Genomic DNA, 23,344 nt, shown 5'->3' on the forward strand with positions numbered 1-23,344 from the left:
TATAAAAGGGGGGATAAAATAGAAATACGTAGACAAAGGTTAAATTGAACCACCAAGAAGCTGGACTCTGCATACAATGCAACACCACAGAAACAGTGACACATGTCTCCTATAGCAAGAAATAAATAAATAGAATTTTTTTTTTCTATCTTATGTCTTCTCTGGTGTCTGCTTTCCTCATCTTCTTGTTACTCTCTTCCTTCCATCCACTGTCTGCCCTCTCTCTGCTCCTTCTATATGGCTGCTTCTCTGCCCCTTCCAGAAACTGTATACCTCCCCCCTTCCATCTCTCCCTTCACTCTCATTGGTCTGGCATTTCTCTCCTCTGCTCTCCTTCCCTTCCCTCTCCCACACCTCTCCTATGCAATCCCTTTCCCTTTTTTTCTCTCATTTTCCTTTTCAATTTATTTTCTGCATCTGTCTAGATCACGTTCTTATTACCCTGTCATCAATTTTCTTTTTCACTGTCTATCTACAGCTTTCCACCTCTTTCCCTCACCCCCTCCAGTATTTCATTAACTCAATCCTTATCCCCCATCATGTGCCCTCATTTTTTTATTTAGAGTACTGGTCTTTGACCTGAGGGCCACCGCGTGAGTGGACTACTGGGCAGGATGGACCACGTCTGACCCAGCAGAGGCAATTCTTATATTCTTATGTTCTTATTTATAATTTATAATAGAAGAAAGAAAACCAAAGAAATAGGTTAATGCCTTGATGAGACAGGAGCTGAAAGAAATACCCTATTAATGAGAGAAACAGATAAAATTATAGAAAACAATGTACAAGCGATAGAAAAAATATGAAAATACTTCAGTGAAATGGCTTCAAGGAGAAAGTGTACCACAATAGATCAGGAAAGCGATCGGTAAGGAAACACAGGCGCAGAGGTACTAATCTAGTGTGGTCCCACACATCATCCCTCGTGGAGGGACAAAAAGTTCCATCAAGTTGTAGAAAAGACAAGACAAAAGCTGAACAGGTGGATGCGCAAGTTTATGTGCTCGTTAAGGGGTAGCAGCATCGGACACGAATTGATTACAGAAAATTGTCCTGGCCTATATCATCCAGAGGGGTACACCTTTCAAAAATAGGATTAGATATATTTATCAGCGACATACATGATGCTTTTGACAGTCTGTTAATGCTAAGGTCCGCGGCATGAGGTCATTCAGTGTTAGGGAACTCGTGGCTAGTGAGGTGTCACTATCGTGAGTTGTGGCAGGTGTAGTGCTCAATAAATGGGGGATACCAAGCCAAATGGGGGAGGGGGAGCATCTGGTAGGGGAATAGAATTGTGTCGCTTTAAAATGAGGGCTCCTATTCCTCAATGGCTGAGAGATCCCTCTTAGACAGAAGGGCAAGAGGTGGACCATCGAAACCCCCAATTACTTGAATGGCGATTGGGGGGCAGCTAACGGGGCCCGGGATGCTTGGACGGCGGCTCAGGCCAAGTGGGAGTAGAGCATTCACTTGAACGGCGATACCTACTCATTTGCAGTGGTAAATGTATCCCAACTTGGCCCCCGCTTGGTAGGATGGTGTGCCCCTACCCCAGAGGGTTGTTAAAAAGTTAGGATACGTTGTTAATTGACAGGTTATTGTTAGTTGAACATTGTTATTCATAGTCAGAATGATTGTATATGTTGATGATTTGGATTGTGTTGTAACCATGCTGCGGCCATAATAAAACTTCCTTAGCGAAATTCAGCCTTGATGTCGGACTCTATTTATAGGCTGTGGTGGGGGGAAGGGGAGATATCAGGGACTCCAGTGAGGCCTCACCATTCTTGAGTATACCACAATAGATCATGAAAGCGATAATTGCTAGAAAGAGAACGTGAACAATACAAGCATCAAACAAAGAATTATGAGAGAAAAAGGAAATAGCTTACCAAGTATGAGGAGTGAGTGTTTATGAAAAAAAATTACAGAGGTAAAATATTTCGATAAACGGCAAACAATTGAATAAGAAAACTGACAAGTTGCTAACGCAATACCACAAATAGATCAAAATTAGACATAAACCATCATATGAAGGATATACTATTCAGCCCATTTTGATCTGATGAAGCCAAGTCTTGAGGAGCACGGGGTCTGTATATGAGGCTGTGGAGTTTCAGTGAGTGATCTTCATTCGGGCAGGATAGAACAAGCTGTACTGTGCTCTGATCACCTTCAAGTCCTGTTGAAGGCTCAAAAACTCCTTTCATCCGGAAGCCATAGAAGGTGCCAGGTCAGGAACAATTATCATTTTCTTTCCCTGGAAAATGGTAGTTGCTTTACCATGAGCCACCATGAGAATTTGTAAGGTATGCAGGTATTGCATAAGTTTAGCCACAATAGGGTGCGGGAATTTGGCACCATTCGCAGGCTTTGAGGGAGTGCGGTGAGCCCTCTCAAATTCAAGCGGTGGAGAGAATTCTATACCCATACATTTTGGGACCCAGGTATGTAGAAAGACAGTTAGATCATTTCTCTCAGCGCACTCAGGAATCCCCAAAATCTGAATATTATTGCACCTACTGTGGTTTGACAAGTCTTCAAACGCATCTTGTAACTTCGTGATGGCTGCATGATTTTCACTCATTTTTGGTAATTGATCTTCAATCTTAGTGGTTTTTTCAGACAGCTGAATAATCGTTTGCTCTGAGGAAGACAATTGAATATGAATGCCCTCGAATTCTTCTCTCATGTCCCTTGATAAAACCATATGATTTTTAAGGATTTCTTTGATGTTATTCAGGTCAGCCATGATATTGTCTTCAGAAAGCAGGAAAGAGTCCATTTTTCAGGATTTTTCAGGCGAAGGTGGAATAGATTTCAAACGTTTAGAAGTTGAGGGAGTTGCAAAAGCAGATTCTGATTTACTTTTTTCATAATGGAAGTTGATATATGTCAGCCAGTAACAAATATAATAGTACTAGTCTTTAAGCCCGTTACATTAACGGGTGCTAGAATAGATGTGTGTGTCTGTTTTCTTTTTTTCTCTATCTCCCCTTGGCCGCTGTTTGTCTGTCTATGTTTATTTGTTTCTCTCTCCTTGGACACTGGCTGTCTCTCCTTAGACGCTGGCTGTCTCTCCTTGGACGTCGGCTGTCTGTCTTCCTTTCTGTCTGTCTCTCTGGCCCCCTGTGTGTCATTCTTCGTGTCTGTGTCCTTGTGTCATTCCCCCCCCCCCCCAGAGCAAAGCTGTCTGCCCCCAGGATACCCCTTCCCCCAAAGCAGCCCCCTTTCCCTCTCCCTATCTCTCCATGGCCTTGTCTTCCCCCCCCCCCCAGCAAAGCTGTCAGCCCCCCAGCACACCTCTCCAACAAAAGCAGCCCCCTGTACCTGCAACACCGGCATGACAACCTTAAGCCAATCGTGAGTGCTCAGAGCGCGAGAGGGAACGGGGCCTGGGTGTATTGTGCAGCTTCTTCGACGTCGGTGAGAAAGGAGAGGTTGGCCCGACTCTCCATGGGGGCTTTGGGGAAAGTCTTCTGCGGCTCAAAGCCCTCCTCCCGGCAGCCACTTCCAGCAGCGCTGCCTTCCTCCCACCGCCCAGAGTAGATGTCTATATGTCTGGGTTTTTTTAAAATTTGTCTCTCTCTCCTTGGACACTGTCTGTCTGTCATTCTTTGTGTCTGTGTCTCTCCCTGGTCCCCTGTCTGTCCGTCTTTCTTTCTGTCTTTCTGTCTCCCTAGCCCCCCTGCTTGCCAAAGCAGCCCCCTTTCCCTCTCCCCCCTGTTCTGCAATGCCTACCTGCTCCAAGGCCCCTTTCTATCCCTCCCTCACCTGATTGCTGTCTGCCCCCAGCATACCCCTCCCCCCAAAGCAGCCCCTTTTCCCTCTCCCCCTGTTCTGTAATGCCTACCTGCTCCGTGGCCCCTTTCTGTTCCCCCCCATGATTGCTGTCTGCACTCAGCACAACTCTCCCACCAAAACAGCCCCCTATCATGCCTGCTCCATGGCCCTTCTTTTTCCTCTTCCCCTCCCATTTTTCCCCTCCCTCCATCCATGGTTCCTGCCGCTGCCGCTGCTCCTGTTTAAAGCGGCCTGCTGAGGTTCGCAGCCGGCTGTAGTGAACCTCGCAAGCCGCTGTCCACCTCAGTAGCATGTTCCCTCTGACGCAACCCAAATGTGGCTCTGAGCTCGAGATGTTTGGGGTGGGGTTGGGGCAGAACAGGGCATGGCTTAGGTGGGGCAGGGCTGTGGGTGGGGCCACATGTCCAGATTTTATTATAAAATCTGGTAACCCTACCATACAGCACCTCTGGGAGTAGTTCAAATCCCTCTTCCAGTTCTGCACCTAGAGGAACAATCCCATCCCCATGCACCTCAAGGTCACCACCTCCCTTGCATTCCTGAATGCTTGTATCTTTCAGTCTTTCCTACCAGCCAACACAGTCCTTATCTAGCCCGCCATCTCCAACTGCCTCACCTCAGCTCTTCCAAACCTTCCTCACCCATACTCTGGACAAGGGACTAACATGAGGACAAATTTGTCACCATCCCCATGGGATCTATCTCCTTCCTTGTTCCGTCCCCATGAGTTCTGTCCCTGACCCTGCCATATTTTCCATGATACCAGATTGTTTTGTATTTTGATTCTAGGGTTGTTCTAGAGAGGGGCCAAGGAAGAAGACTCCAATGTAACATCAGAAAAGGTCTCCACCTCTCGTAGACCATGTAAAGTAGAGGACATGATAGGGTTTGATTGAAGAGAAGCATGAGGTGTCATCGTCAACACATGTCTCAACGGTACAGAGCTAAGTGTTGATTCCAATATCAACCAAGGTGGAAGATGGTCATGAGTAAAGACATAATTCCATTTGGCTCCCTGATGCATCAGGAAAGCAATGTGATATTCGTATAGGCTAGGGAAGGACACTCCTTCCTGTTCTCTGGATCCTTTAAGTTTTTGAAGACTAATGTGAGGTGTTTTATATTTCCATAGGAATTCAGTCAATAGGGATTCGATTTTCCTATAGAAGCTTTTGGAAAGAGACAAGGGTTCAATCCCATCACATAGGTAATCACCGGAACCACCATCATTTTTATGGTATCAAGGCCAGCCGAAGGGAGACTGTAGGAGCTGTGCCTAGTCCTGAGCACATGGTAGAACAATCCTGAGCACATGGCAGAACAGTAAGCGAAGCAGAGAGTGTGCTAGCAGGAAGGAGCGGAGAGAGGAGCAGAGAAGGCGGTGCTAGCAGGGGAAGAGGCGAGAGCTAACTCCGCCCACCCCCGACGTCACCAGCCAAACTCCACCCATAAAAGGGGACGAGCCAACGGCAGAGAGTCCACAGTGCAAGGCCAGCCGAAGGGAGACTGTAGAAGCTGTGCCTAGTCCTGAGCACATGGTAGAACAGTCCTGAGCACATGGCAGAACAGTGAGTGAAGCAGAGAGTGTGCTAGTAGGAAGGAGCGGAGAGAGGAGCAGAGAAGGCGGTGCTAGCAGGGGAAGAGGCGAGAGCTAACTCCGCCCATCCCCGACGTCACCAGCCAAACTCCACCCATAAAAGGGGACGAGCCAACGGCAGAGAGTCCACAGTGCAAGGCCAGCCGAAGGGAGACTGTAGGAGCTGTGCCTAGTCCTGAGCACATGGTAGAACAGTCCTGAGCACATGGCAGAACAGTGAGCGAAGCAGAGAGTGTGCTAGCAGGAAGGAGCGGAGAGAGGAGCAGAGAAGGCGATGCTATCAGGGGAAGAGGCGAGAGCTAACTCCGCCCACCCCCGACGTCACCAGCCAAACTCCCCCCATAAAAGCGGACGAGCCAACGGCGTGCAGCCTTTCGGCGTGCGGCAAAGGCAAGCGGCAAAGGCGCTCGCCTTAGCGAGAGCGCCTTTGCGAAGAGCCTTAAGAAGAGCCTAATCTTTTCCCTATTCTTTAAACTTTATTCTAAACTTTCACCCTAACCCACAGGCAGACACCCTCTCAAATACCCTAATCTTTCAAACTCTCTCTCTGATCTTTCAATCTCTCACTCTGACTCACAGACAGATATTTCTCCTAACTCTCTAACTTACTCACTATCAGACCTCAGCTACAACTTGGTTATGGCAGGTAGAACAAGAAGCGCCATGTCTGCAATCAAGACCAACTGTCCGGTAACTGGGGGGACCCAGGGGGCGACCACGGTATGCGTGCAGAAGGAGGAGGACCCAGAACTGTGGACAGAGGTCTCCGTGCAGACCGAGATCATCCCCCTCCCCCTCCTGTTCTCCACAGTCTCTACACAGACAGAGGAGGTCGACCAGCTAGACGGAGAAATCATGCAGGAACTTAGGAGTCTCAGGGAGGAGGTGAAACGCCTGAGAAGCATCTGAGAGGATGAGGCCTATATTGACGGAGTCGTCCAGGAGCTGTCCCAAATCACCGAGCTGGCCCAAGACATGTCCTCCCTCGAGACACCCAAATCACCAGCTTTGAAACCAACAATTGGGGTACAGGAGATGGCTGGAGACGCTGACTCCTGGCAGCTGGTGACCTCCTCCACGGGCAAACACCGGAGATCCCACCACCCTCTTTCAATCTCTTCACCCTCTTCTTCTTTTTCTCACCAACAGGGCAGCTTTACATCCACACCACAACTCACCCTGAGGAACAGATTCCAGATCCTACAGGTAGAAGATGTCGACAAGGAGCAGGAGGATGCCGACAAGAAGTAGGAGGTAGTCCAGCGCACGGCTCCAACTCTGGGGACAACTGATCGGCTCCCCCCCAAAAAGCACAGAGTAATAGTCATTGGAAACTCTATGCTGAGGAGCACCGAGGGACCAATCTGCAGACCGGATATGCAGTCAAGGGAAGTTTGCTGTCTGCCTGGAGCCAGGGTCCAAGACGTCACCGCCTGTCTTGATAGGCTTCTCAAGCCCCAAGATCACTTCCCCATGGTCCTCATCCACATCGGCACAAACGACACTGCTAAGAACACCCCGGAGAACATAACTAGAGACTTTGGAGCGCAGGTGGTCGTCTCCTTGATCCTCCCAGTTAGAGGCAAAGGAAGTGCCAGGGATGAGAGTATACTGAGGACTAACGAGTGGCTTCAAGGATGGTGCCGGGAAATGAACTTCGGATTCCTGAACCATGGAGAGGCGTTGCAAGGACTTCAGGGACCGGACGGACTCCATCTGACCAGCAGGGGTAAACACGTCTTTGGACACCGACTAGCCCGCCTGCTTCGTAGGGCTTTAAACTAGGTAAGTCGGGGGAAGGGTACCCACTCAGATACAAGTGCAGTAAGGAACGATCCTGACGAGGTGAGTCGAAACTCCGATTCTAAGTCCAAAATAAGTGCCCCCATTGCAAACAATTCTCTAGGAGTCACACTACCCAAGGTGGGAAACTCCCCACAGGGACTTAGCAATCACGGGGTATGGAGGGCTATGTATGTTAATGCACACAGTTTAGGCAATAAGATTCTAGAATTAGAGACCGAAATAATGAATGCCGACCTTGACGTGGTGGCAATATCCGAAACTTGGTTCACAGACTCTCATGGGTGGGATATGGCTATACCGGGATGCAACTTATTTCGTCAGGACAGAGACGGAAAATCAAGGGGGGGTGGCACTATACATTAAAGAAGACATCAAAACTACCAGAATCACAGATGTCAAGTACACCGGGGAATCCCTTCTGGGTGAACCTGGCCAGAGGCAGGGAAAAATGCCTGTATCTTGGTGTAGTATATAGACCTCCAAGACAACTGGAAGACAAAGACTCCAAATTAATTGAAGACATAGAGAATATCACTCTACAGGGAGACGCTGTTCTGCTAGGGGACTTCAACATGCCTGACGCAGATTGGAACTCATACTCTGCAACAACCAGCGGCAGCAGGAGACTGTTAACATCCATAAAAGGAGCACGACTCAAACAAATGGTATTGGAACCCACTAGGGCCCAGGCGATCCTGGACCTGGTACTCACCAACGGGGATAGCGTCTCGAAGGTCTCGGTAGGAGATACGCTAGCCTCCAGCGACCACAACATGGTGTGGTTCTACCTCAGGAAAGTTTTCCCTAGATCAAACACGAAAACAAAAGTACTCAACTTACCAGGCACTGACTTTGAATGCATGGGAGATTTTGTCCACCGGACACTGCAGAACCAAGCTACGACCGATGATGTGGAAGCTATGTGGTCATCCCTGAAATCTAGAAACAAACTAGCATACCACTACAGCCAAGAAGTGCATCACACTACCACGGCCTCAGAACTGGAGCCTACGCAAGGTAATTTTATCACAAACTCGAGTGATCAGCGTAGCTACTTAGCTCCCTGCTCCAATCATTGACCGCCTAGACCTAATTCTATCCTCATATAAACTTTAATAACTTAATTCTTTAATATTTCATATAGAAAATTTTTTTTTGTAGTTTTATATTTTTAACTCATTTCTTAAAAGCACCTCAATATCTCTGCAGTTTTCTCTACGTTATATTGATATGCATATATGCACTACTCAGAAGTATGAAAAAAATGACAAGCTACTTATCTTTAAACAGCGCTTGTCTTTGAGTGTATATTTCAGGAAGTGCTCACATATTGCACAAGCCGTATATTTTTTTCAGGTAGTGCTCAAATATCTCACGAGCCGACACGGCCTTTCGCGGACTTACTGCTTGTCCGCTGCTTCAGGGCCAGCACTGCGGCATCCAATTCTACAAATTAAAAAGTTGCATTAGCTACTTCTATACTTAAAAGCAAATAAATCACATACAGTGTTACTTACAACACTCAGTTCCACCGTCAAATTTTTCAAACCAAACTAAAATGGCGACAGTGACTAGTATTTCTACAAATCTATCACATGATGTAACATCAGAGCTTCGTAGCCTAGCTCCTCCCACCATATCATTCAAAGAAGTTCTAAAGGGAACAAACAATCTCTATCAGTAAAAATGTTGCCACTCTATGTTTTTATTTAAACCCCTAGGGCTCAACGTATCCAACCTGTGAATCCATCTCTGCTCATGTTGAGCCAGGAAACGCCTGAAATCGCCCCCGGTATCAGAACCTCAACAACCACCACCTTCAAAGATACAAATTGGTGGTTGAAATCCACACAATGCTTTGCTAAGGGAGTCCCTATATTCAAATTTTTGATGTTACTTTTATGTTCAGTGAGGCGGATATTCAGTTTCCTAGAGGTCTGTCCAACATAGAGTTTACCGCAGGGGCATTGTATAATGTAAACTACCCCAGACGTTTTGCAATCAGGGTCATGGTTAAGAATATACTGCTTCCCATCACGAGGGTTACAAAACGTCCCAGTGCACAGCATAACAGTGCACATTTGACATGACCCACATTTTTGATGTCCCAGATACACTACCTCCTCTATCGGGTTAGCAGTGGGCAGAATTAAGGGGCATAAGATCTCCCTAAGGTTACGGTTCCTCCGGTATGCTATCCTAAGATGATGATCCTTAAAGGTCCCTGAAATCTTAAGAATATCCCAATGTTTTCTAAGGGATTTAACTAGCTGATGACTATTACTGGAATATGTAACCACACATGTAGTACACTGTTCACCCAATCGTTGATCTGCCGAACGTTTGGGGGCAAACAGAGCATCCCGCTGACTATATAGTGCTCGCTTGTACGCTGTAGAAACAATTTTAGGGGGATACCCCCTTTGCAAAAATTTATATTTCAAATCATTAGCCTGCATCTTGAAATCGGTAATAGAAGAACATATTCTCCTAATCCGCAGAAACTGAGAGTAAGGAAGGCTTTTTTTAAGGGAGGTAGGGTGAGCACTGGAAAAATGCAAGACCGAATTACAGTCGGTCGGTTTACTATATACTTCAGTGCAGAAAATTCCATTTTTCACTAGAATGTTAACATCCAAAAATGAAATTTGAACAGGGCTATGTACATAGGTGAACTTAACTTTAGGATGACATAGGTTTAGATAAGAAAAAAATCCCAACAGGGTGTCCAACCCTCCATTCCAAAGAAGAAAAATATCATCTATGTAAGTTTATATGAGGATAGAATTAGGTCTAGGCGGTCAATGATTGGAGCAGGGAGTTAAGTAGCTACGCTGATCACTCGAGTTTGTGATAAAATTACCTTGCGTAGGCTCCAGTTCTGAAGCCGTGGTAGTGTGATGCACTTCTTGGCTGTAGTGGTATGCTAGTTTGTTTCTATTTTTCAATTACTACCACTTGGCATCCCTGAAATCTACCATACATGAAGCGACAAGCCTCTACATTAAATCAGTACACAAACGGCGGAGAAACAACAAACCCCAATGGTACTCCGCAGAAATCTCGCATCTCGTCAAAGAGAAGAAAAAGGCATTTATTTCCTACATACGAACGGAGACTAAGGAAGCTAAACTAGAACATAGGGCGAGGTCTGCAGCGGTCAAAACGGCAGTCAGGGAGGCCAAACTTCGAGTGGAAGAGACTCTGGCAAAGAACATGAAGAAAGGGGACAAATCCTTCTTCAGGTATATTAGTGATAGGAAAAAGAACACAGACGGGATAATACACCTTAGAAAACCAGATGGGAACTGCGCAGAATCAGATTCCGATAAAGCAGAACTACTGAATGAATACTTCTGCTCGGTCTTCACCTGCGAGGCACCGGGGCACGGTCCGCAGTTGCAGGCAAGGCCCAGCGTGGAAGACCCGTTTCAGAATTTCGAATTCACACCTGGCAACGTCTACTACGAACTGGCAAGACTCAAGGTGAACAGAGCCATGGGACCAGACAATCTACACCCCAGGGTGCTCAGTGAGCTGCATGATGTCCTGGCAGAACCGCTATCAGGACTCTTCAATCTCTCCCTAAGTTCGGGGAGAGTCCCCATAGACTGGAAAACAGCTAACGTCGTTCCACTGCACAAAAAGGGTTGCAGGGCAGAGGCTGCAAACTACAGACTGGTGAGTCTCACATCAATAGTATGCAAACTCATGGAAACACTAATCAAACGTAAATTAGACACAATCTTGGATGAGGAGAATCTACGGGATCCCAGTCAACACGGATTCACCAAGGGTAGGTCCTGCCAATCCAATCTCATCAGCTTCTTTGACTGGGTAACAAAACAGCTAGACTTGGGAGAATCCATGGACATCGTATACCTAGACTTCAGCAAAGCTTTCGATAGTGTCCCACATCGTAGGCTGTTGAGCAAGATGAAATCAATGGGGCTGGGAGAAACACTAACTACATGGGTCAATGACTGGCTGAGTGGCAGACTTCAGAGGGTGGTAGTTAACGGTACCCTCTCTAAAACATCGGAGGTGACCAGTGGAGTACCGCAGGGTTCAGTCTTGGGCCTGCTCCTTTTCAACATATTCTTAGGGGACCTAACTTAGGGGCTTCAAGGTAAAATAACGTTATTTGCTGACGACGTCAAACTATGCAATATAGTGAGAGACGGCAATTCACCCGATAGTAGGACACAGGACCTACATTTGTTGGAGCTTTGGTCCTTGACCTGGCAGCTGGGCTTCAATGCTAAGAAATGCAAGATCTTGCACCTCGGCAGCAGAAATCCGTGCAGAACTTACACCTTGAATGGTGAGACCTTAGCTAGAACTTCAACAAAACGAGACTTGGGAGTGATCATCAGCGCAGACATGAAAACTGCTGATCATGTGGAGAAGGCTTCATCTAAGGCAAGACAGTTGTTAGGTTGCATCCGCAGGAGTTTCGTCAGCCGGAAGCCTGAAGTCATAATGCCATTATACAGAACCATGGTGAGACCTCATTTGGAATACTGTGTGCAATTCTGGAGGCCACACTACCAAAAAGATGTGCTGAGAGTAGAGTCAGTGCAACGGATGGCCACCAGGATGGTCTCGGGGCTCAAGGATCTATCGTACGAGGAAAGGCTGAAAAATTTGCGGCTGTACTCACTCGAGGAACGTAGGGAGAGAGGAGACATGATCGAGACGTTTAAGTATATTACCAGCTGTATCGAGATGGAAGAAGAGATTCTCTTTCTCAAAGGACCCTCAGCCACAAGAGGGCATCAGCTCAAACTCAGGGGAGGGAAATTTCATGGCGACACCAGGAAATATTTCTTCACCGAGAAAGTGGTTGATCCTTGGAACGAGCTCCCGGTGCAGGTGATCGAGGCAAACAGCGTGCAAGAATTTAAGAGCAAATGGGATGCCCATGTGGGATCCCTTAGAGGGTTAAGCCAAGGGAACCTGTCACCAGGAGTGGGATCCCTAGGATAGTAGACTTGGGGGTGGGTCAGTAGAGTGGGCAGACCTGATGGGCTATGGCCCTTTTCTGCTGTCATCTTCTATGTTTCTATGTTTCTAAGGCGACCCCACCAAGAGAGACGTAGTGGAGTCCACCGTGCAAGTGTGTGTTTAACTTTGTGGATGAGAAATTTAGCATTAGAGGAGATGGTATCCTCTATAGAGGGATTAAAAAAAATACCTAGATATTTGATCTTAAGAACATAAGAAGTTGCCTCCACTGGATCAGACCAGAGGTCCAGCGCGCCCAGCGGTCCGCTCCCGCGGCGGCCCATCAGATCTATGACCTGTGAAGTGGTTCCTGACCATTTCTATAACCTACCTCTGCTTCTATCTGTACCCCTCAATCCCCTTATCCTTTAGGAATCTATCTAAACCTTCCTTGAACCCCTGTACTGTGCTCTGGCCTATCACAACCTCTGGAAGTGCGTTCCATGTGGCCACCACCCTCTGGGTAAAAAAGAACTTCCTAGCATTTGTTCTAAACCTGTCCCCTTTCAATTTCTCCGAATGACCCCTAGTACTTGTGGTTCCCCACAGTCTGAAGAATCTGTCCCTGTCTACTTTCTCTATGCCCTTCAGGATTTTGAAGGTTTCTATCATGTCTCCTCTAAGTCTCCTCTTCTCTAGGGAGAACAGCCCCAGCATTTTCAACCTGTCAGCGTATGAAAAGTTTTCCATACCTTTTATCAGTTTAGTTGCTCTTCTCTGGACCCCCTCAAGTACTGCCATGTCCTTCTTGAGGTATGGACACCGTCCAGGTGCGGGCGCACCATTGCACGATACAGTGGCATGATGACTTCCTTCGTCCTGGTTGTGATACCCTTTTTAATGATACCCAACATTCTGTTTGCTTTCTTTGAGGCTATCGCACACTGTGCCGATGCTTTCAATGTTGTGTCCACCATCACCCCCAGGTCTCTTTCAAGGTTGCTCACCCCTAGCAATGATCCCCTCATTTTGTAGCTGAACATTGGGTTCTTTTTCCCTACATGCATGACCTTGCATTTCTCTATGTTAAAACTCATTTGCCACTTTTTTGCCCACTCTTCCAGTCTTGTTAGGTCCCTTTGTAGGTCTTCACAGTCTTCCGTGGTTCTAACCCTGCCGCAGAGTTTGGTGTCATCAGCAAATTTAATAACCTCAAATTTCGTCCCCGTCTCCAGGTCCTTAATAAATATATTGAACAGGAGCGGTCCCAGCACCGATCCCTGTGGAACTCCGCTCATGACCCATTGCCAGTCTGAGTAATGGCCCTTTACTCCAACCCTCTGTTTCCTGCCTGCCAGCCAGTGTTTGATCCATCGGTGGACATCCCCTTGCACCCCATGGTTCCACAGCTTCTTGAGTAGTCATTCGTGAGGTACCTTGTCAAAGGCTTTTTGGAAGCCAAGGTAAATGATGTCTATGGATTCCCCTTTATCCATCTGGCTGTTTATTCCCTCAAAGAAGTACAGTAGGTTCGTGAGGCACGACCTTCCCTTGCAGAAGCCGTGCTGGCTCGCCTTCAGTTGACCATTGTTTTCTATGTGTTCGCAGATTGTGTCCTTAACCAGTGCTTCCATCATCTTTCCCGGGACCGAGGTCAAGCTCACCGGCCTGTAGTTTCCCGGGTCACCCTTTGATCCCTTCTTAAAGATGGGCGTGACGTTTGCTATTTTCCAGTCCTCTGGGATCTCCCCAGTTTTTAAGGATAGGTTACATATTTGGCGAAGTGTTTCCGCTATTTTGTTTCTCAGTTCTTTTAGTACCCTTGGGTGGATGCCGTCTGGACCAGGTGATTTGTCGCTCTTCAGTCTGTCTACCTGTCGGAGGACATCCTCTCGGCTTACCTCTAGTTGGACCAGCTTTTCATCATGGTCTCCGTTTATGATCTCCTCGGGTTCTGGGATATTGGATGTGTCCTCTCTCGTGAAGACCGATGAGAAGAACTTGTTTAACCTGTCAGCTATCTCTTTTTCCTCCTTTACCACTCCCTTCCTGTCTCCATCGTCCAATGGTCCCACTTCCTCCTTGGCTGGTTGTTCCCCTTCACATACCTGAAGAATGGTTTAAAGTTTCTTGCTTCCCCCGCTAGTCTCTCCTCATATTCTCTTTTTGCTTTTCTAACCACTCAGTGACAGTCTTTTTGTTCCCTTTTGTGCTCCTTCTGGTTGTCCTCTGTTGGGTCTTTTTTCCATTTTCTGAAAGATGTTTTCTTGTCCCTTATCGCCTTTTTCACTGCATTTGTTATCCACGCCGGGTTTTTTGTTCGATTCTTTTTGCACCCTTTCCTAAACTTGGGGATGTACAGGTTTTGTGCTTCATGCACCATGCTCTTGAGTAGGGCCCAGGCTTCCTTTATGGTCTCCATCTTCCCTGAGCTGTTGCTGAGCTTCTTTCCCACCATTTTCCTCATGGCCTCGTAATTTCCTTTTCTGAAATTGAGTGCTGTCGTTGTGGTTCTTTTCACCTTTGATGTTCTTATTTTTAGCTTGCACTGGATAATGTTGTGATTGCTGTTTCCTAGTGGCGCTAGTACTACTACCTCCTTTGCGGGTCCCCCTAGCCCATTGAGGATTAGGTCAAGAGTGGCATCTCCTCGTGTTGGTTCCGTGACCAGCTGTTCCATGAAACAGTCCCTCACCGCCTCCAGGAATTTTGTTTCTCTCGTGCAATTTGAGTGTCCAATGTTCCAGTCTATTCCAGGGTAGTTGAAATCCCCCATTACCACCACACTTCCGCTTTTGCATACCTGCCTCAGTTCAGCCTCCAGGTTCTGGTTGTTTGCTTCCAGTTGTCCTGGTGGGCAATAGTACAGTCTCAATTTTACGTCCATTTGAATCCCAGTTTTTTGACATCCTCACCTACTCCCGGACAATTCAATGGCATAAGTTCGGATTTGAAGAGGTTGAGCTTATATCCAGAGATGTCAGAGTATCGTTGTATCACATCCAAGATATGAGGTAAAGAGGATGGAGAGGCATAAATTAAGACATCATCCGCGTATGCAGAGAGCTTAACTTCAAATGAGCCCAATTTAAATCCGGTGATAGTCGGGTCAGTACGGATAGCAGTGAGCAAGGGTTCAAGAGCGAGGTTAAATAATAAGGGAGACAATGGACAACCTTGTCTTGTACCTCTGGCTGGTCTGAAAGCAGTGGAGTAAGTGTCGTTGATACATAATTTAGTAGAGGGGTTGGTATATAATATTTGAATTAAAGAGGTATAGTAAGGAGGAAATCCACACCAATGGAGAACATGGAACATATATGACCATTCAATCCTATCAAACGCCTTTTCCGCATCCAATCCAAGTGCAACAATAGGCGAAGAGGAATTTTGAGAGAGCTGGATGATATTTGCAAATAATCTGGTATTATCACAGGAGAGACGGCCAGCCATAAACCCGGTCTGATCAGGAGCGATGATGGTATCAAGTACCGGTTGAAGTCGTTGGGTGATGGTTTTAGCATAGATCTTAGCATCAGAGTTAATCAATGACAGCGGTCTGTAATTCCTAACGTCTGTGGTGTCCTTACCCTCCTTAGGGAGAACAATTATCGCCGCTTCCGTGAACGTACCAATACCACATTCTGATTCTATCAAGGCCTTAAAAGGAATAGAGATGAGGTAGAAGACGATGCAGGAAGACTTGATAAAATTCTGATGGTATGCCATCTGGACCAGGCAATTTGTTGTGCACAAGAGCTCTAATAGCCAAAGAGACCTCATCCATCAAAAAAGGTTGTGAGAGACAGTCGATTTGTGTATCAGATAAGGAAATTCGGGGAAGAGCCTTCAAAAATTCTGGCAAGTCTGTCGATGTGTTGATCTCTGATGAGTACAAAGATTGGTAAAATAGATGGGATGTATTCACAATCTCAGTAGAATCTGTTGTAGTTCTTCCGGATGAATCTGTTAATGCCGCTACATGAGTCTTGGCATGTTTGCCCTTGAGATATTGGGCTAGCGAGCGACCACATTTGTTATTTTCTAGATAGTAAGTAGCATTTTTCAAAAGTAAATGAGTACTCGCCGGTGACTCAAAAGCAAACCATATTGTAGGCGGAGAGATCGGAGCTTAGTTAGAATAGAAAAATCATGAGAGGTCTGTATGTGATCTTGTTCTAATTTCTTGATGGTGTTTTCCAGGTCAGACAACCTCAATAATTTCTTCTTTTTCAAGTGAGTGGAAAAGGAAATTATCTGACCACGAATAAAAGCTTTAAAGGTGTCCCATAATATGGGCCAGCAAGTATCCTCAGGTTTGTTTATTGAGAAGAATTCATCGATAGCAGAGTTAATATATGGAATAAATTCTGGTTCCTGAAAGAGGGAGCCATTAAGTCTCCAGGATTTGTGTGAGGGTGTAGTAGTTAGTCCATAAAATTCAGTACCACCGCCCCGGGTACCTCACATTCGCTACACCACTGCCCCCAACCTCAGGATGCTGAAGCTATAGCTCTAGCCACTATGCCACACTCCTCACTGCTATACTGGGACAGACCAAAGGTCCACGACATGAATCTGGAGATCCTTCCTTCAGGACTTAAACACTCAAACCATCTCTTCTCTATCAGTGAAGGTGGGAATATGACCTCATACCTTCTGAGCCTCTCCCCCACTGAAACCCATTCTGCGTGGCATAGGCCCTACCTGCCTTGCGATCAATGCTCCATTGTGAGATACACCTTGCTGAGCTCTTACTGTGCATCTGTAGCCTACAATATGGAGCTCCACAGTGGCAATGCACTGAGAAGCAGAGTGCCTTTCTGTGCCTCCATAGCAACATCGGGACCTCCAGATACCTAAAGCCAAAGATTGCTGGGTTCTTCCCTGCAAAAGCCCTCAGAGGAACTACAGAGTGCAGACGGTGCTGAGAGGAGTTTCTTAGTGTTGAGGACATGCCTCAGAAAGTACCTGTGGGAGATCTCTAAAATGTGGCATGGAAAGTCTCAAAGACCTAGTTTCAAGTTTAATAGATTCTTTGATTTGATCGCAAAATCTTATTTCAATGCAATTTACAATAAATAACAAATCAGATAAAATAATAAAATCCACATACATCACATAGAATACTATTAGTCATTAATAAATTAGACATTAATAAATTAGGGAAAAGGGCAGTATAAAATACAATATTAAAAAAATAAAGCTGCAAAAATATCGGGCATAGGTTTAATACACAAAGGAAGGGAAACATATTTCAGTGAACCTCCACGTCCTACCCTAAAGTATAATAGTACCAGTTTATTGAAAAGCATCTTTAAAAAGCCAGCTCTTTAGAAGACTTTTAAATTTATTCAATAATTTTTCCTCTCTTAGGTTAATTGGAAGTAAGTTCCAGATTTGGGACATGCCTCAGAAAGTACCTGTAGGAGATCTCTAAAATGTGGCATGGAAAGTCCCAAAGACCTGGGAACAGGAGTGATGCTAATCAGGCTGACATCATCTGAGCTGAGCATAGCACAGACAGCCTCTATGGATTATATACTGCCATTTATGAAAAAGAGAAAGAAATAGCAAAAGAGTATTTTTATACTAATAGGTAATGGATAAAGGCATGCACCTGTTTTTAGAACAAGAATATGAAGAGCATCATCTTGCAGATAGGAAGCAGCAGCAATTTCATGAGTGGGAATTCGAAGGATAAGCTCCTCATTGTCTCTCCAAGTAAGGAGAAGGCAGCGGGCTGAGAGGCTCAAAATGCTTTCCTGTTCTAGTGTAGTCTTCAATGGCAGCTCCTTCAGCTGCTGCAGAGAAACATTAAAACAAAATGACAAATGGTAGGCATCTGGGCAACTCTGAAGATTTGGAGTTTTATTTATTGTGAAAAGGTATACATGTGATAAAGCTTACACTACAAGAATCACACTGCTTTCAATTATACCTTGGGAATAACACAAAAAAACTTTGCTACTTCATTTACATTGTGCTTTCTCTGTTGGAAATGTTGACAGTTAAAGTGTATTGAGTCAGATGCCGTAATTATCTGTGCTGTAAGATTTCCATTCTTACCCTGGCAGTATCCAGCAACTGTAACATCTCATCCCGACTAGAGGGGTTCAGCGAAGATATCACCCAGGTCAAGTGCCCTAGAAACTAAAAAGAAAATAACTTTTCAAAACTTGGGCTACTGCCTCTCATAGGATAGTCAAAGTTTGCATTTTGTGAATTCAGGAAGATATTGGGTAGAAAATGAGCAGAGGGCAGGCTGAAAATATAGCACATATCTGTCCCTTTTTGAAAGATCTTACAGCATTAGTGAATGTTAGTGGTAACAATAATAAGCAACTTCCACTTGTTAAATACAAAATACATGTGGGATCATTTTATGCCATAGTGCCTATTATACATTTGAACAGTGCAATGATTTTGTAGAAGTAATACCTGCATATTCAATGGCGTACCTAGTGTGTATGTTTAGGGGGGGGGGAGGGAAGCAGGGGGCCAGGAATATTTTCGGTAGGGGAGACTCGGCTGCATTAAATTTTATTCTATTTGAAAGCATTGCTTGTTCTAGCTCTTGCTGCTTACCTCTGCAGTCCAGAGGCGGTTCGCTAGTGCTGATGTCATGGGGAGGAGGGGAGGGAAAATAAGTAGTCAGAACCATTGCCCAGGAAATGGAAGCAGTTTATCTTGATTAGCATTTCCTCATTGTTCCAGTTCCTTGCAGTTAGGGTTCTCACTGTGCATCTCTAGCCTACAACATGGAGCTCCACAGTGACAGTGCACTGAGAGGCAGAGTGCCTCGCTGTGCCTCCACAGCAACATCGGGACCTCCAGGCCTACACAGACCCACCATAGCTACACTACTGGGAGGGGGAAATGGTCCTACAGCTTGCTATTGGCAGGAGGATCCTGGGAGAGGAGTTTGTACAATGGTGCTGGAAAAAGGTAGAAACTGATATTGGTCAATGAGGTGAAGGGAGAAAGTAGTTTAGAGGGTAAATTGATGCTGGCTAGTAAGGGAGAAATGAGTTCGGGGAGAACTAGTGTTTGATGTCAAGGGAGTTGTTCTCAAACCAGTCCTCAGGGCACACCCAGCCAGTCAGGTTTTCATGATATCAACAACCATTATGCATGAGATACATAGATCAGTGTTTCTCAACATGTGGTACGCGTAGACTTAGGGGTACGCAGGCCACTTGTTGGGGATATGCAGCCATTCCAACCATAAACAATCAGGAAGATTTTCCATGAGCTCGGGGAGGATCCAATACATACCTTGATGCATTATATAGGCTTGATGGTACCTATAAAAGTTTGGGAAATTTATCCCTCCCTCCTCAATTGGTTTTTGTAAAGATACTAAAGCAATTCTCTCAGCTTTCCCCAGCCAAATAAATTTAGTAAGAATACTATTTAATTTCTTGTAAAAAGACCCTTGAAAAAACACTGGTAACATACCGACTTGGTAGCAAACCACAGGCAAAATCATCATCTTAACCGTTTGAACTCTCCCCCACCAAGACAGATGTAAAGGGTTCCATTGTTCACACATTTCTGTAACCTTCAGCAATAAAGATTTTTCATTTACTTTCATTGTTTCATCCAGTGTACTTTTTATCCAAATACCTAAGTATTTTATACCCTCTTCCTTCCAAAGAAAGGGGAATGAATCAAATAATCCTTTTGGACAATGTACATTCAGTGGAAGAACCTCCGTTTTACTCCAATTTATTTTATATCCAGAAAATTTACCAAATCTATCAATCAAATCTAGTAAATGTGGAATGGTAGTTTCAGGAATCCTCAAATGAAGCAAAATATCATCTGCATAAGCAGAAACTTTTTATTCCCGACCTGCATAAGAAATACCCTGTATCTCCTCTGCTTGCTGAATAGGGTTCCAATAAATGTTAAAAAGCAAAAGAGATAACGGACACCCTTGTCTAACTCCCCTCTTCAGACGAAAACATTCTGAAAAAATATTATTTATATATAATCTGGCAGAAGGAGAACTATGCAAGGTTTGAATTATTTGTATAAATCCGGAACTAATACCAAACCAATCCATTCCTTGATACATGAAGGTCCACTATACACGATCAAAGGCCTTCTTTGCATCCAAGGATACAGAGAAGGCTGGATCATCCATGGCTTTTGTTAAATTTAACATGCGAAAAGCCAGCCTGGTGTTATTTGAAGAATGTCTTTGAGCAACAAAACCCGTTTGGTGTATACCAATGATATAAGGGAGAGCCATGGCCAAGCGTAAAGCCAATAGCTTAGCCAAAAGTTTGCCATCTACATTAATCAAAGAAATAGGCCTGTAATTTGAAACCAACATAGGATCTTTATTTGGTTTTGGCAAAACTACCTGTAATGCAACCTCTAGTCAGTTGAGCCTGATATAAATTTAATAGATAAGGTAAGAGGGTAATTTGGAATGATTTATAAAACTCTACAGTGAACCCATCACCACCTGGAGCGGATAAAACTCTAAGGGACTTCAATGCTGTTTGTAGTTCTTTCAGTGAAATAGGCAATTCAAGAGATCCCTTTATATGTTCAGGAATTTTAGGTCCCTTAATTAATTTTAAAAAAACTCTAATCCATCAAGTTCTTTATTTGAATAGAGCTCAGAAGAATATAAAGCTTTATAATACTTTAAAAATTGTTTTAAAATACTTCTAATTTGAGAGTGGTTTCCCCATTCTCATCTTTGATAGCCTTTTTTAGCTTTAAGATAGTTAGCTAATACTCTTCCCACTTTATTCGAGTTTCCATAATTCAGAGCCTGTTGAGAAAACAACTCTTTCCTAGCCATTTTAGAAGAAATCTCATTATATTTGTATTTAGCTTTTAAGAGGGCCTGTAAAGTATTTTGTTCCCATTTCAAGGCCAACTGTGACTCTACGGGGATAGAGGGGTATAGATAGAGGATTACTGCACAGGTCCTGGACCTGCTGGGCACGACGGACCTCAGGTTTGACCCAGCAGAGGCATTGCTTATGTTCTTAAGTCCTTAATATTTTGTTCCTAATTAGAGAATTCTAGCTTAAGTTGTTTCCTGACATGAGATGAGATGACATGACATGAGATAATTTGCCCTCTCATGGTAGCTTTAAAAGTATCCCAAAGTATTTCTAAAGAGATCTCCTCTGAGGCATTAAGTTGAAAATATTCCTTCATTTTTATTTGGAATTCCTCAATAAATTTTGCATCTACAAGCAATGTATTATTAAATCTCCAAACAGGTCTATTATATTCTTGCTCCTCAACTTTAAATTCAATCCAAACTCCACCATGATCTGACAAAATGATTGGATCAATAGTGGCTTTTGTAATCTGTTGTACAAATGTGTCTGATACAAATACATAATCTATACGTGAAAATGATTTATGAACATGGGAGTAAAAGGAAAACTCCTGAGCATTATAATGAAGAATCCACCATATATCCTTCAATCCACAAGATTGAACCAAATTATCCAATCCTAATGATTTTAACATCCTACTAGGTTTTTTATCCAGCAATGGATCCATTACAGCATTGAAGTCTCCCGCCACCACTAAATCAGAGGCAGCCAACTGTTGCAGAGCCTTGAAAAATTCAATTTGATTTGAATTAGGGACATATATGTTAATGAGCTTCAGTGTATGTTTCCCCATGCTCATGTTTACTTGAACCCATCTACCTAAAGGATTAGAAGAAAGGAATTTAAATGTAGCCAAACATTTTTTATTAATTAAAATAGCCACTCCCACCTTCTTACCCACTGCAGGAACGTAAAAACAATGTTTAACCCACCCCTTTTCCAACCTACTCAATTCTAAGGCATTTAAATGTGTTTCCAGAATGTAATATATATCTACATTTTGTTGTTTCAAGAAATTAAGAGTGTTTTTCCTCTTAACTGGATGATTAAGGCCATAGACATTTAGGGCCTGATTCTCTAAAAGTGCGTCCTGATTTTAGGCAGCTGTAGGCGTCCTACAGCTGTCTAATCAGCCAATCGGGATGCACGTTTTTAAAAAAAAATGCTCCCCAGGCAGGCCACCTATATTGAAGGCGAGGCCCGCAAGACACCTAGGCCCTGATTCTGAATAGGACGCCCGGGAGAGGCGTCCTATTCAGAATCGGCCTAAACTAAACCCCGATTCTGTAACCGGCGTCCATGTTACAGACGTGGGTTAGAGAAACGGGTTAGATTAGACACGGCCCGCTACACTTATCGCGGCAAGGGATCTCTCTGCCGCTATAAGTATAGCGGGCCGCGGCCCCCTGACCAGGAGGGTGCCCAAACCCTCTGCCCGAAGACGCACCCCCCCCCCCGACACTAACGACCGCCCCCCCGACACTACCGATCCCCCCCCCCCGACAATATCGATAGCTGGCAGGAGGGTGCCCAATCCCTCCTGCCTGAAGACGCACCCCCCCCGGCGCTAACCCCCCCCAAACCTCCACTCCACCAAACCTGTTCTTAGATGGGTCTTGCACGTCTTGAGCCGGCAGGCACGCCTCGTCGAAATGAAGCGGGCTCGCCCCTTCCCGGCCCATCCCGCCGAAGCCCAAGGCCTGATTGGCCCAGGCTCTAGAAGCCTGGACCAATCAGGCCTTAGGCATAGCGGGTCCGCCCATCCCCACTAAGTCTAAGGTCTGATTGGCCAATGACTATTAATTGGCCAATGACTATTATGACTATTAATAAATATCATTCGCCCGCAGAGGATCAGCAGAGCAAGCGAGGCCACGGTGATTCCTCCGGGACTGGAAACAACTTTGAGTCCCGACGTCAGGGCGCCGCCCCCACAGCCTCAGACAAGCAGCTCTCCAAGGGGTTTGGAAACCCTGGAAGTCGGGGCCTCACCTTCCCCGGAGGCAGGTAGTCCATCGCAGAGCCTGCTGTTAGGAGCTCATATTGTTATGAGCTCCTTTAAAGAACCTGAGAGTAATTCAACTAAAGAGGGGCGTGCAGGACTTCAGGGACAGTGTCAAGATATTCAGCTGGATGGTGAGCACCATGACACTATTATTTCTTCAATTTCTTTGGAAAACCCTTCAGAGGTAACCCTGGATTCACTATGGGATCTTATGGCCGGCTTAGTGAAGACCATAAGTCCAAAACTCCAACAAATAGATGGGAAACTGTTTCAACAGGCTGCTGAACTTAAAGAATTAAAAAAAGA

At 45.1% G+C, this 23,344-nt stretch overlaps 1 protein-coding gene across 1 annotated transcript in view; it reads right to left on the reverse strand.

Moving 5' to 3' along the window:
• Window positions 1–23,344, reverse strand: part of CCM2L (CCM2 like scaffold protein) — a 96,470-nt gene that overhangs the window by 40,911 nt on the left and 32,215 nt on the right. Inside the window, exons 3-4 of the mRNA XM_033914603.1 lie at window positions 18,227–18,310; window positions 17,778–17,961 (exon numbers count right to left, since the gene is read on the reverse strand). Of these exons, the coding sequence (XP_033770494.1) occupies window positions 17,778–17,961; window positions 18,227–18,310 (268 nt within the window). The remainder of the gene's footprint in view (window positions 1–17,777; window positions 17,962–18,226; window positions 18,311–23,344) is intronic.

The sequence above is a fragment of the Geotrypetes seraphini genome, chromosome 11 (assembly GCF_902459505.1).
Source record: "Geotrypetes seraphini chromosome 11, aGeoSer1.1, whole genome shotgun sequence".
In the NCBI taxonomy this organism is placed as follows: domain Eukaryota; kingdom Metazoa; phylum Chordata; class Amphibia; order Gymnophiona; family Dermophiidae; genus Geotrypetes; species Geotrypetes seraphini.